The sequence below is a fragment of the Carcharhinus amblyrhynchos genome, chromosome 14 (assembly GCF_965287045.1).
Source record: "Carcharhinus amblyrhynchos chromosome 14, sCarAmb.v2.hapA, whole genome shotgun sequence".
In the NCBI taxonomy this organism is placed as follows: Eukaryota; Metazoa; Chordata; class Chondrichthyes; order Carcharhiniformes; family Carcharhinidae; genus Carcharhinus; species Carcharhinus amblyrhynchos.
The window spans coordinates 28,600,064-28,614,391 of record NC_137337.1 but is presented as its reverse complement, the minus strand read 5'-3'; the positions used below and the strand labels follow the sequence as shown (position 1 = coordinate 28,614,391).

Genomic DNA, 14,328 nt, shown 5'->3' with positions numbered 1-14,328 from the left:
AATTCAGCTCCCTGGTCCAGGTGTTTGAACCAAAGCTGTTATTCTGGGGCAGAGTGCTGTTGGTAGAATCTAAACTCTGCATTGGTGAACAAGTTGGTGAACAAATGCTGATTGACAGCACCATGGAAGATACCATCCCTTACTTTGATGATTAAGATCAAGCTGATGGAGTGGTAATTGGCTGTATTGAATTTTTCCTGCTTTTTGTGGACAGGACATATCTGGGCAATTTTCCATCTGCTAGATGTCAGCAATGCAGCTATACTGGAACAGCTTGACTAGAGATGTTCAGAATTCTGGAGTGCACATCTTCAGTGCCACAGTGGACATGTTGGCAGGGCCCATAGTCTTTTCTGTATCCAGTCTGTTAAGGTACTTCTTTATCCTGTGAAGTCTGGCTTCTGAGATGTTGGGACACACAGGAGTTGATTATCTGCTCAACATTTCTGGCTGCAGGTAGTTATAAGCACCTCAACCTTGTCTCTAGCATTTGTTGGACACCAACATCATTGAGGATCGTGGGGGTGGCAGAATCTGAATCCTTAGTGGTTTAATTGTTCACCACCATTCATAACTGTATGTGTAGCACTGTGAAGCTTTAAAAGATCTGTTGATTATATTTTGGCTTCGTTCTGTTTGACATACTACTGCTGTTTAGCATGTATGTAATGTGTATTGCAGCTTCACAAATTTGGCAGTCCATACTCAAGTATGCCTGATACTGTTGCTGGCATGTTCTCCCAGATTTAGTAAACCAGGGTTGATCTCCTGGATTTATAGTAGAATGTGGGATATGTTATGCCATGAGGTTATAGACTGAGGCAATACAATTCTGCTGCTACTGATAGCTTACGGTGTCTAATGGTTTTCCACTTCTCAACTGCTCGACCTGTTCTGAAGCTGAAGAAGGAGAGGAGTGTTGATGCAGACTCAATGGATCAGATGCCCTCTTTCTGCACTGTAGAGGTTTTATGGTCCATTAGTCCTTCCTATGGTTGCTGGTTAGCTCAGACGGTTAGACTGGTGTTTAAAAACACCAATGTCATGTGTTCGATACTCGTACAGGCCAAGAGGAATTGCCTATCCCTGTGCCGTCCTGGCTGAGGCCATGTTCACTGAAGATCCCTTTGTTTGGGTGGTGGCACAGAGGTTAGCACTGCTGTCTCTCAGCACCAGGAACCCGGGTTCACCTCTGGCCTTGGGTGACTGTGTGGAGTTTGCACGTTCTCCCCATGTCTGTATAGGTTTCATCCAACAGGGTAATTATGTGGAGCTGTGGGGATAGGACCTGGGTGGGATTGTTGTCAGTGCAAGCCTGATGGTCCAAATGAGCACCTGCACTGTAGGGCTTCTGTATGAGCAGCATGCCAACTTGATCAATTATGGTTAGTAGCAGATATTGAAGTCCCTGTTTAGAATACTTAACTCTTACTATGTGACAAATAGCCACATCCCAACTCTTGGCAGAAGCAACATTTTTTTTTAATCTTAAAATATTGCCTCTTGCATCAGTGTAAATCTTTCATTTCTCTCTGACACTGGAATTAACCCAGAGTGCAATTATAATTGCTACAGAATGAGTAGGGCATTCAGGCCCTGAAGCTTGTACAGAGGATACAGTAAAGCTGATCCTAATGTAAGAGCAATGAACTGTTTTTAAAAAAAAAGCTAAAATGTGGTTGCTTAAAGTTAAAATGTATGCCTGAAGAAATTAAGACTAGATGATGCTTAACAGAATAGAAAATTCTTCCTAATAAGGATTTATGATGATTGAAAGTTGTCTGTCTCTCCCATTTGGTAATACTTTCCCCAAGAACACACACAGTGTGGGTGAGAACTTCAGAATTTGCTGTCTGGAAGTATGATGGGCTAGTGATATACTGTATGACTTGGGAGCAAGTTGCTGATGTGATTCAACCACAGCGAAAAAACTACACAGAATTTATTCCAGTTATTATGACTTTGTGATATTGAGTTGTAAATCTTTGAAAGTTGCATTTAAATATAAGTACATGGAGAAATATTTTCACATCATTGACCAAATTTATAAAGGACATACATTTTTAATTTTGCTAATAACCAAAGCCATGTATTTTTGTTCAGTGATAGTCGTAAGGGAATTGGAGGGGGAATATCATTGCGCATTTTGTCATGCCTGCAAGGAAGCACATGTAACTTGACTGGAAATGCATTCCAGTATTCTTTAGTGGAAGTCTTTGGTAATAACTGGCCTTCAGTCAGCCCTCACTAAACATAATGTAAGAAGTAGGAACAAGAGTAGGTCATTTGGCCCCTTAGGCTTGCTGTATCACTCAATAAAGTTATGGCTGAGTGGATTATGGCCTCAGCTCCCTAAAACCCTAGAGCTCTTTTGTATATCAAAACATGTCCAACCCAGTCCTCAGTTCTGAGTTGGAGAATTTCAATGATTTAAAGAACTCTGAGAAAAGAAATGCCTCTTTTTTTTTCTCTCTCTCTCTAATGGGAGACCCCTTATTCTGAAACTGTGCGCTCTCGTTCTAGATTTCTGCCACAAGCGGAATTAACCTCAGTATTTACCATGTTAAGCCTCTTTAAAGTCTCATGTCTCAGGATCACCTTCCATTCTTCTAAACCCCAGTGAATATAGGTTCAGCAGGTTAGGCCTATCTTCATAAAACACCCTGGCATAGCAAATCATCTCTGAACTGTCTCCAATGTAAGCATATACCTTGTTAAAGGTGAGCAAAGTACTTGAGGTGTGGTTTCACCATGTCGCTATACAGTTGTCAAGAGTCTTCTTGTATCAAATCAAGAGGTAAAATCATTGAAATGCTTTTGTGTCTTCTACTATGAAGATAGATACAAGATACTTTTAAGTCTTTACCATTTCCTTGTTTCCATGATTAATTCTCCAGTCTCATCCTCAAAGGGACAAACATTAACTTCAGCTACTCTGTAGAAGTTTTTACAGTCTTTTTCTATTTCTTGGAAATTTACTCATTCTAGTGTTTTCCTTTTTTTGAAATCCTTTTGGTTTCTAATTTTTTGCAATTTTCAGGCCTATCAATTTTCACAACATTGTCCAATGCTTTCAATTTAATCCCATAATTAATTGTCTGGCACAACTAGTTCATTCTTCTCTTTTGAGTCTTCCTTTCTCAGTGGAATGTATGTTTGTTGCAAGTCATGAAATAGTTCCTAAATATCTACCACTGCTAATCTGCTGTCATGCCATTTGAACCAATTTTTCCCAGTTCCATTTAATCAATTCTGGCTTCCTACCCTTGTAATTCCTTTATTTAAGTTTAAGGCTTTAATTTCAAAGGCAATATTTTCTAATCACTTTTGCCAATGAGGTAATTAATTTGATCTCATTACAGATTACCAGGTTTAAAATCACTTGTTCCCTGGTTGGTTCCACAAAGTATTGTTCTAAGAAACAGTTTTAAATACACTCTATGAAATCACTTAATCCAGTCAAGATGAAGATTAAAATCCCCCATGATTATTCAGTGCCTTTTCTTACAAGCCACTAGTATTTCCTGATCTATATTCTGGTCAACAGCATAGGCTACTTTCAGGGAGCCAGTCCCATCAGTGACTTTTTTGTTCTACTATTGCTTATCCACACCCAAACTGATTCTAGATTTTGATCCTCCAAACTAAAATCTTTTCTCACTACTGTACTGACCTCATCCATTATTAACAGAGCTAACCCTATCTATATTTTGCTTCTTGTCCTTCTGAAATGTCAAATGCCCTTGAATATTCATGTCCAGGCATGATCACTTTGCAGCTATGTCTCTGTAATGGCTATCTTACTCATTTATTTCTGTTTGTGCTATCAATTCATTCTGTTGTGTTATGAATAAAATGTATATTCTGGAGCCCCTAATTCTCTCTTCTGACTTTTTGCCCTATACTGACTTTATTTGCTGCTCTACCCCTTTCTGTTAAACTCCGGTTATCATTGCCCTTATCATTACTGTGTTATTACCTTAACCTTTCCTTTCTGACTTTCAAAATCTCCCTTTGCCTGAACCCGCTCCCTGCAACTATTTAATTTAAAGCCATCTTTAGACGATTCATCAGGACACTGGTCCCAGCAAGGTTCAAGTGAAGGGCATTCCTGTAGTACAGCTCCCTCTTCCCCAGTATCAGTGTCAATGTCCCATGAAACAAAACTAATTTGTATCATACCAATTTTTAAGCAATGCATTCAGATATCTGTGCATGTTTATCCTATGCCAGTTTGCTTGGCTTGGATTTGAGTGTCTTTGAAAAAATGTTAAGGGGAAACAGGGTCATTGAATAATTTTAAGCAAGAGGTAGACAGACTCTTGATTAACAAGGAAGGCAAAGGATAGATGGATGTGGAGTTTGTGGCCATAATCAGATCAGTCATGATCTAATTGAATGACAGAGTTCAAGGGGCCAAATGGCCTGCTTGCTCCTAATTCATATGTTTAGCCCTGAGAGGTCCTTAAACCTAGCATCGTTAAGCAACACAACCTCCAGGACTCACCCTCTTGGGCTGCATAGCACACTGGCTATCCACTTAACCATAGTGTGCCCTAGTACAACTACATTCTCTTTTGCTGTTCCCACTTGACTGATTCCCTGCACCATGATGCTGTGGTCACTTGACTCATCCTCCCTTTAGTCCTGGCTCTTGTCCATACAAAATGCAAGCACACTGAACCTGTCAGATAATATAAAGAGCTGAGGTTCCTTAGTTTATACCATCTGGGTCCTCATACCCGCCTCTCTTGCAGTTACATTCTCCTATCACTGACCAAATGTGAGATATCTGATTATGTTTGACTTGTGCCAAAATGTAATCAGGTAAATTTCTCCCTGATGCACTGAGGATCAGGAAGAAATGTTCAGATCCACCATTTGACAGTGGATTATTTGTCTTTAAGTAAGTGTGCTTTTTGGTTTTACAAAGACTATAAATGGAAATGATCCATTGATCTCTTGGTCCTGATTAGAAAAACACAATACATGTTGATAAGCTATATGTAAATAGAGCAAGTGAAATGTATTAATGATTTTTGTGATTTAAACACTTTAGAAAATTGAATACTTGATTAACACACTAACATGTAATAAGGCAGTGATGTTATCAGTGATAAATATGTCAACATCTTCATATTGCAATTTGAGAAAGATAATTACTATGATATTTTGTTCTTAATTATACTTTCTATATTTTTAAAAATTTAAACATTAATGACACTATTCATATTGTACAATACTGATTTCTGTTCATAACCTCTGGTTTGCTTTGAAGATTATGTTCACAATTTGCCTGGTCTAAGATCTGAGTGTATAGATGTCATCCATTATTTTGTGAAATTATGTGAACAGCTGGTGTATAATTCTCCTGAAAAAATGATCTGTGAAATAAATATGTTGAAGATCAAGTAAATTAAGTCCCTCACCTTTGTGATTCTGTTGTATGCACATTGTTGTATTGATGTATTGTTAGCTGTAATTGACTAATACTCTGTACAAAGTTACCTTTCCCAGATTGTCTTACTAGCTGGTTTGAGATTGAGAATTTTGAAATTCTTTGGGAAAAATGCTTTATTTTTGAATATTGAACGTGAGTTAGAGCATACCAAGGCAGCTAAAATTTCTACATATCTGTAAGACTATTGGTATGCATTTCCTATTGAAATAAGCTTATTTCCTGTGTTACAACCTTTATGCTATGTTTGTCAATATTTCAGTGGTAAAACCTCATCTCAGCATGTCAACCTTCTATGAGGAAGGAAGAAAAATTGGCAGTTAGATAATTCCTTTCGTAATCTCAGAACTTCCCAAAACATTTTGCAGCTAAAGTATAGTCATTGTCGGAAATGTGGTAGCTAATTTGCATACAGTAAGGTCCAGCAAATAACTAAATTCGTGACAAGGTGATCTATTTTAGTGATGTTAATTGAGGAATAAGTGTTACTCAGGGCACTGTGGAAATTCTCTGATCCTTGTATAGTGCCATTGGATCTTTTTATATCCACCTCAGAGGTTTAATGTCTCACCCCAAAAAACAGTATTTTTGACAGTACTACAACACTCTTTTTACTGCACTGGAACGTGAGTCTATATCTTGTGTTAGCATCTGGAAGGACTAGAAACCCATAACCACCTGTCTTGGGTAAACATGATGCTAGTTAGCCTGCTACCAGTAAGCCGCAGCTAACACAGGTAATAATAGCAAAAAGATGTCATTTCAAAAATGTAGTGAAAAGCTTATCTCTGTGACCTTTTGCAGTTTCAGGCCTCCTGCCAGTAGCAGCATTTGGCACAAGTTAGCTGGATTCATCGACTCTTCTCTATATCCAGTTGTTCATCAAGCTGCCTCTGATTTATATCAGTTAGACTATCCTATTCATTTATGGAAGCTAGATATAGACTTGCGGTCAACTGCTAGCTATCCAATTTGCTTACCTTGGTTGCATTATTTGGCCTTGTGTTCCCATGCTGTGTACATAAATGTTAGATATCTTGACAAACTGCAAACACTTTTCTAACCCCTTGATAGGCACGCTCTAGTATTTTACCTATCCCTTATCTGATTGGGTGGCACGGTAGCACAGTGGTTAGCACTGCTGTTTCACAGCTTCAGGGACCTGGGTTCGATTCCTGGCTTGGGTCACTGTCTGTGTGGAGTTTGCACATTCTCCTCATGTCTGCATGGGTTTCCTCCAGGTGCTTCGGTTTCCTCCCACTATCCAAAGATGTGTGGGTTAGGTTGATTGGCCATGCTAAAAATTGCCCCTTTAGAGTCGTGAGATGCGTAGGTTAGAGGGATTAGTAGGTAAATATGTAGGGATATGGGGGTAGGGCCTGTGTGGGTTTATGGTCGGTGCAGACTCGATGGACCGAGTGGCCTCCTGCACTGTAAGGTTTCCTATGATTTTTGCTTTTTCATGTCACTGCAGGGGGCACCATGAAATTTGTCAAAAGTAGAGGATTATTTCGGTCATAGGGATTGCAAAGCTGCATTTCTTTGTTTATTATTCATTGAATGTGATTTATTCGTTGGTGAGGTTGGCATTAATTTCCCTTAAGTGGTGGCAATCCATCTTCAACTGCTGCAGCCTGTCTGATGTAGGTACACCAACAGTAGTGTTAGGTAAGGAGTTTGAGGATTTTGACTCAACAGCGATTATATTTCTAAGTTGAAAATATGACTAGTTGAAGAGGAACTTATAGCATGTAGTGTTCCCATGTGTTTGTTATCTTAATTATTCTAGGTATTAGAAGTGAGGGATTTGGAAGGTATTGCCGTACAAGCCCTGTTGAGTTGCTGCATTGTCTCTTATACATGGTACAAACTGCAGCCACAGTTCATTAGCGGTGGAGGGAATGAATGCTGAAGGTGGTCAATGGGAATAACTGAAGAATATTCCATAACCCTTCTGACGTGATCCTTGTAGATGATGAAAAGACTTTGGGAATTACGAAGGTGTGTTACTTGCTGTAGAATACCTAGCTTCTGACTGCTCTTCGAAATCACAAAGTTCATGAAGGTCATCCAGTTGTTGCGTCCTGATGTTGCAAAAACCACAGTTTTGTTCTTGTGCAGGGAGTTATAGCAGAAAGTGGTTGCACTTAGGATGCTGTCTTGAGAAACACCTACAGCAGTGCCCTGTGACTGAGTTGCTTGATCTGTAGCTAGCAAAGTCCTCTTTCTTTATGCAATGAATGGCTCCAGCTGGTGGAGATTTTTGTTTTCCCTGACCCGTTGATTTCAATTTTACAAGGTGCCATATTTTGTCAAAGGATGCGTAGATGTTGATGGTAGAGACTTTTCCCATAACTTACCTCTAGAATTTTTAAGATGGAATAATGGAAATGAGGTGTTATGGTATGCAAATTATAATTGAGTGCATCTAATTAAAATATTAAAAGAGGATAAATATCTCGTTTGGTTATTGAATCAATTTGCATTGACTAGTCAAAGGTAGGTGGAATTTACCATGTTGTTGTTCTTCGCACCGATTCAAACTAAATTGTGATGCAAGACTGAAACTTTCTGCACAAGTTCCAGAACTCAATCCACTGAATTTGAGAGTCATTTATTCTGATGATTTGAAGGAATGCTTGTTGTGAATTGCAGGGCAAATGGATAATGCTAAGCAATATTACAATTTTAAAATATAAGTCAACTGTTTATCTGTTATTACAATTCTGAAATTAAAGTCAGTTGGGTGAGTGTATATAAAAAGAAATCTTTGACCGTTCATGTATCAGCTCTTGAATCAGTTTAGTGTCACTCATATGGGGCACCTAAAATATTCCATAATAATGGATCCAATAGTTATTTTGTAAGAAATGTATTACTTATATTCCCTCTTTTCAAAAAGCAGTTGTTTGTAAGTGCAACCCCTCAATGGCCCCCTTCAGCGCATCTTGTTAATTGTAACTCCATTCCTTGTTCTCTCAAAATGTGTAAACTCATGCTTAGTATATTTACACATTACCTATCTACTTATTCTCCTGCCCATTTTTGAAGTACACACTGTTTGCAGATCTCCATAATTGTATCATCTAAACTCAATCTGCTCCATTGGCCTAAACTTAAATAATTTCTGTGTATAGAGAGCAGACCAAGTACATGTATGGCATATATCACTCCCAACCCAGCACCAATCTGAGCAACCCCAATTTACCCTAATTTTGTGTCTTCTCCATCAACTAACTTTCTAAATGACTGTTGCTGTATTTTTATGTAATACGCATGACTGTTTCTCAACATTACATGAATGCCTTCTAAAAATTAATATGCATTGCATCCCTATAATCAAATTGGACGTTTCAAAAAAACTAAAATTTGCCAAACAATACATACTTTTAACATTCAATGCTGCTTTCATTGATTTAACCCATATTTCTAAGTGCTTACTAATTTCATCTCTATATACATTTTGTTAACAACTGATGTTAGACATTGGTCTAGTTAGCCAGTTTATTTTCTTGAACAAACGTCCTGTGACAGAATTTTCATGCTTAATGAGGATTGAACCTTTATATGACTACTTTCAACAGCATGCTATCAGAGCTCAGTGGCTTAACCACCTTGAGTTTTGCTTTTTTTTCCTTTTAAACCACTTCCTTTCGTTATAATTGCTCTGTATCCTTTTCTAGTACATGTCTGCAATTAGTTGTAAAACCAATTGAAGTACTTTCATTTAACTTCATCCTTGAGCTTTCAGGAGGCTGAAGTCAAAGCAGCATTGCTATGTGGTATACAGGACTGGAAGACATTATAAATGATGAGGCTAAAGATGCAATTTTAAGTTGGCTCCCAGGCTACCCAACTCCAATGTAGATGATCAAAAATGAAATTATGGTTTCAATAGGTAATAGATAGATGTGAAAATAGTTGATTTTTGTGATGAAGATGATATAGGATTGGAAGTTTGGAACTGTTCAGATCAGCCTGGTTCAAACTAAATCAGTGGTTAGGATGAAAGTTGATAGTGAGGATCTTCAACTCTTATTTATTAGTGTCACGCATAGGCTTACAGTAAGTAACACGGCAATGAAACTTTGGTGAAAATCCCCAGTCGCCACACTCTGGTCCCTATTTGGGTACACCTGAGGGAGAATTTAGTATGGCCAACACTCCTAACCAGCACATCTTTTGGATTGTGGGAGGAAACTGGAACATCTGGAGGAAACCTGCGCAAACATGGGGAGAACGTGCAGACTCTGCACAGATAGTGACCCAAGTCCCTGGCACTGTGAGGCAACCACGCTGCCCCTTTGTTTCCCATTTCAGTTTTTTAACTTTGGTTCTAATTTCGCGTTTGTTCATTTCTGGCTAGTATGGTAATTCTTAATTTTAGCCAGTTAAGTAATGTTATTGTTCAGACTGGAGATGCAGCAAGTGTGAAATTTTATCAATCATTTACTTCTGGGATAGGCAGAGGAATTTCAAATGATTTTGATATTTTCAAATCATCTGTTGTCATCCGAGACTAACTGAGCACGGGGATAAGTATAGGTTTCTGTTACAAAGATAAACAATGCTTGAGGAATACTTGGGTCAGACGGCAACTGTGAAGGGATAAACAAAGTTAACATCACCAGAACTGGCAAATTTCGAGGGGTAATAGATTTTAGGCAAGTGCAGTGAGGAAAATGGGGAAAACCAAAATCAGAAGATCTATGATAGAGTGGGAGGCAAGAGATATTAAATAACAAAAGGGGTTATGTTGCACGGCAAGGGAGATGGTTATGAGGCAAATGTAAAGATGGGTCTAATGATTCTGCTATTCCTATTTCATTGTCAATAGCTGCCATTTGAAAGTAAATGGGGCAATAATGATTCAAAATTGTTAAATTCAATCTGGAAGACGAAGGTGGCGAATTGAAATTTGAGGCACTGCTCATCAAATTTGTTTTCAGCTTCATTAGAATGGCATAGAAGGTTGACACAGTAAGAAGTCTCACAACACCAGGTTAAAGTCAAACAGGTTTATTTGGTAGCAAACGCCACTAGCTTTCAGAGCAATGCTCCTTAGTCAGGTGAGTGTCAGGTTGAGGACAGAGGAGTCAGTGTGGGAAGGGTCAGAAATGGCAGGAAATTTGGAACTGATCACTCTTGTGAACTGAACAAGGTGTTTTACATTGGCTTCCTGCCTTTCTAACTCCAAATTTATAATTTTTACCATGGCTTAATCACTCATCAGTAATCTCCTCCAATTTAATATCATCATTCAATTCTACTTTCTAACTTCAGTCTCTTGTGCTGCTCAAGGAGGTGCTCTCAAAATAATTGCTCGATCTGCAGTTGGTTTCCCCAGTGTAGAGCAGGCTGCATTGGGAGTAGCAAATAAGGTATGCCGTATTGAAGAAAGTACAATTTAAGTTGCCCTTTCAACTGGATGGAGGGTTTGGGCCCTTGACAGTGAGAAAGAAGTTGGTGAGAAGTCAGGTATTGTTTCCTGTGATTGCGAAGGTAGGTGTAATAGAAAAGGAAAGGGTTGTTGGCGTGATTGAAGAATGAATTCATAGAATCCCTACAGCGCAGAAGAAGCCATTCATCCCATCTAGTCTGTACTGACTCCCTGACAGTGTATCTTTTCCAGGCCCTCTTCCCTGCCCTACCCCCACAACCCCATGTATTTCCCATGGCTAATCATCTAACCTACACATCTTGGGACATTAGGGGGTAATTTTAGTGTGGCCAATCCATTTCACCTGCACGCCTTTGGACTGTGGGAAGAAACAGGAGGGTCTGGAGGAAACCCATGCTGACATGGAGAGAACATGCAAACTCCAGGCCCTGGAGTTGAGGTGGCAGTGCTAACAACTGCGCCACCCACTGTGATGGAGGGAATGGTTCCTTGAAATGCGGAAGTGGGGTTCTAGAATTGCTTCTTAGCTTTCCAGTGGACTAGGAAGCTGCCTTTTTTCCTGTTGCAGTTTGTTGACTCCAAGCGTCTGTTTTTGGAAAACTACTCCAGTATGCAGCAAGCCATTTATCCAGCTCATATAACTTTAGACTACATAATCCAGGAATAAGAGGCGATCCAGAGTCTGCAGCCAACACTGAGTTTGTTATTTCCCAACTAGACAGATACAGGCAGTCCTTAGACATACAGCATGGTTGGTTTGTGAAGTCCACGTTGTAAGTTAGAACTGGTTTTTCCCATCGATACAATATTAAAAATGGGTGATTTGTTCATGAGTACATGTTAATGTGCAACTCTTCAGGTTTTTTTGTGTATCTGCTTGGCAGTCCCAGATGGTGCCAAGCCATTTGTCTGAAACTATTTGTTAACCAATAAGTTGCTGCAGGAGATTAAACCACGTGGATACACTAGGAGATGAGCCTACCATGATATTGGCATACTTACTGTGCTCTCATGCTCTTGGAGTGGCAATGCTGATAGCATTGCCACTCCCAGTCCATTGTTCCTTGTCTATCCCTCATTCTTCCTTGTCTCTGTCCCAATATCTCAAGTGTAAGGCCACAATTTTACCGTAACATTGGAGGGAGGTTTCTTCACTTCCATGGGCTCATTTGGAATCAGTGACCCAAAAATATAGAGGATGGACTGCACAGAACTTTGAAACTGGCATTGTAAAGCCAAAACAGAGTGCAAATGTATAAATGTTGTATGTGCTGTTTGTTGTAACCCAAACATCATAAAGTCAAGGATTGCCTATATATCTGATATCTTATCCTGACCTGGTACTGCAATTTAAGCTGGGTGATCAGATTGGACAAAAGTCAAATAATAACCATAACAAGTAGAAATAGTGTATTCTGAGGCTGCAAACTTTTGCTCTACGTAACTGAATTTGCTTTTCCTTTTGAGCAGACTTTAAGGTACAAGCTTGTGCAGGCTCAGATTTAACAGTTTATAACCAAAAATTGAAATAATGAGATTAGAGGATTAATTGCTTCAAAATAATCTGGATGACTTTGTACTTGTTGGCAAATTTGAATATTGTGAATTTAGATTATTGTTGCAGCTAGGTTTTGCTTCTCTATGTTCAAAAAAAACAAACACAGCTATGATTGGCTGAATGGCCTCCTGTGTTGTAGTGTTCTATGATTCTGCGAACCATTTTGTTCAATTCACCTTTTGTTCATCTGTCTTCTAAAGTAGAAATATTTGCCCACGTTGGTGGAAAAGATGTGTTTGAGGTCAAAAATGGCATAAACTCATTAACTTCTTATGGGTTTGTTTTCTGGCCAGCAGACAGGAGACACAGCTAGTGCATGAATCATAAAAAGCTAGCAAGCAAATCCAACAAGTAGTCAAGAAGGCAAGTGGCAGTTTGGCTTTTATTGCGAAGGAGTTGGAGTTTAAAAATGAGGTTTTGTTGCAATTGTACAGGGGGTTAATGATGCTTCACATGGAAATACTGTGTATAGTTTTGTTCCCCTTACCTTAAAAAAGATATAGTAACATTAGAGGTAGTCTAAAGGATATTCACCAAGTTAATTCCTGGAATGAGAAAGTTGCTCTATCAAGAGAGACTAAATAGTCTGGATTCCTTGGTGTGTAGAAGAGTGAGAGGAGATCTTATTAAAACATATAAGATCCTAAGGAGGCTTGACAGGGTAAATGGTGAGATGTTTTCATTCATGGGAGAGTCTCTAACAAGGGGACATAACTGCAAGATAAAGGGCCGGTCAATTAAAACTGAAGTGTGTTGAAATTTCTTCTCTCAGATGTTGATGAAACTCTGGAATTCTCTGCCCCAAAGGGTAGTGGAGGCTGGATAATTAGAAGTATTTAATGTGGAGGTGGGTAAATATTAGATTGAAGAATAGAGCATGATGGGAAAAGGAGTTGAGGTTGGCATATATTAAATGGTGGATAGGCTGGAAGAGCCTGGTGGGTTTTTCTTCTTTTTCTTGTATTCTCAAGAGTTCTTTCTAAATTCTGATCAAGCGTATTTGTCTTTAGTATTACTTTCTAGAAACTATTCTGTCCACTTTTATTTTCTGACTATAAGAAGTGTTTGTTATCCTTATTTATATTTGGTTAATTTTGGTAGAGGGTATCAAATCTTTCTTACAACATACTGCCAATGTATGGACATGAAAATTGTTCCAGAATAGCTTTAACATATTCTGTTTTTTCAGATGTGCTGTTTGACTTACCTTTAGAAATACTAGAAATATTGACTAGCTTCCCGACATACCATTCAAAATATTTTTGAAATGAACAAGTAACTTTTTTAAAAAGTCAATTTTGATTTAAATTATAAAGTTACTGCTTTCAAAAAGCCAACTAAACTATCAATTAGAACTGTAATCTTTTAGATGCTGTGAAAGATTTGGGATGCAAAGGAATTATACAGTTTGAAGTTAAATTATTAAGCTTTTCAGTAGGATTCAAAAATACATTTTTTTTTTGCAGATCTCAAACAAGAGACCCAACAACAGTACCCCTCCTACTACGCAGCTAACAAAGATAAAGTTTCCTGGACCTACAACAGTAGTGAAGAAAGAAAAACGCCACAGTTCCTCTAGGTTCAATATCAGTAACAACAGGGAACTACAAAAACTACCACCTTTGAAAGGTAATACTTCTGATCAGAGTCTTGTACATTTAACTCTGAAGGCATCAATGTTTTTCCGGACTATTAAATTTCCTGTGACTCACATACAGCATCAGCAGAAATAGTGATGTGTGTGTCCCTATTGCTGGTTTCTTTTAAGCCTCCTATTTCATTTTTTGTGCTTTATCTTTTCTCTCTTTATTATTCTACCTAGGCTCAGTGGTAGAATTTTCTGAGTTAGAAGACCATGAATTCAAGTCCCACTCCAAGGATTTAAGGACATAATCTAGGCTGGCATTACAA

General features: G+C 38.6%; 1 protein-coding gene across 2 annotated transcripts in view; it reads left to right on the top strand.

The window, feature by feature from the left end:
- ppp2r5ca (protein phosphatase 2, regulatory subunit B', gamma a) overlaps positions 1–14,328 on the top strand; it is a 141,953-nt gene that overhangs the window by 21,137 nt on the left and 106,488 nt on the right. For both annotated transcript variants that reach the window (XM_080202503.1, XM_080202502.1), the window contains exon 3: positions 13,884–14,046. In XM_080202503.1, coding sequence (XP_080058629.1) covers positions 13,884–14,046 — 163 coding nt within the window. The remainder of the gene's footprint in view (positions 1–13,883; positions 14,047–14,328) is intronic.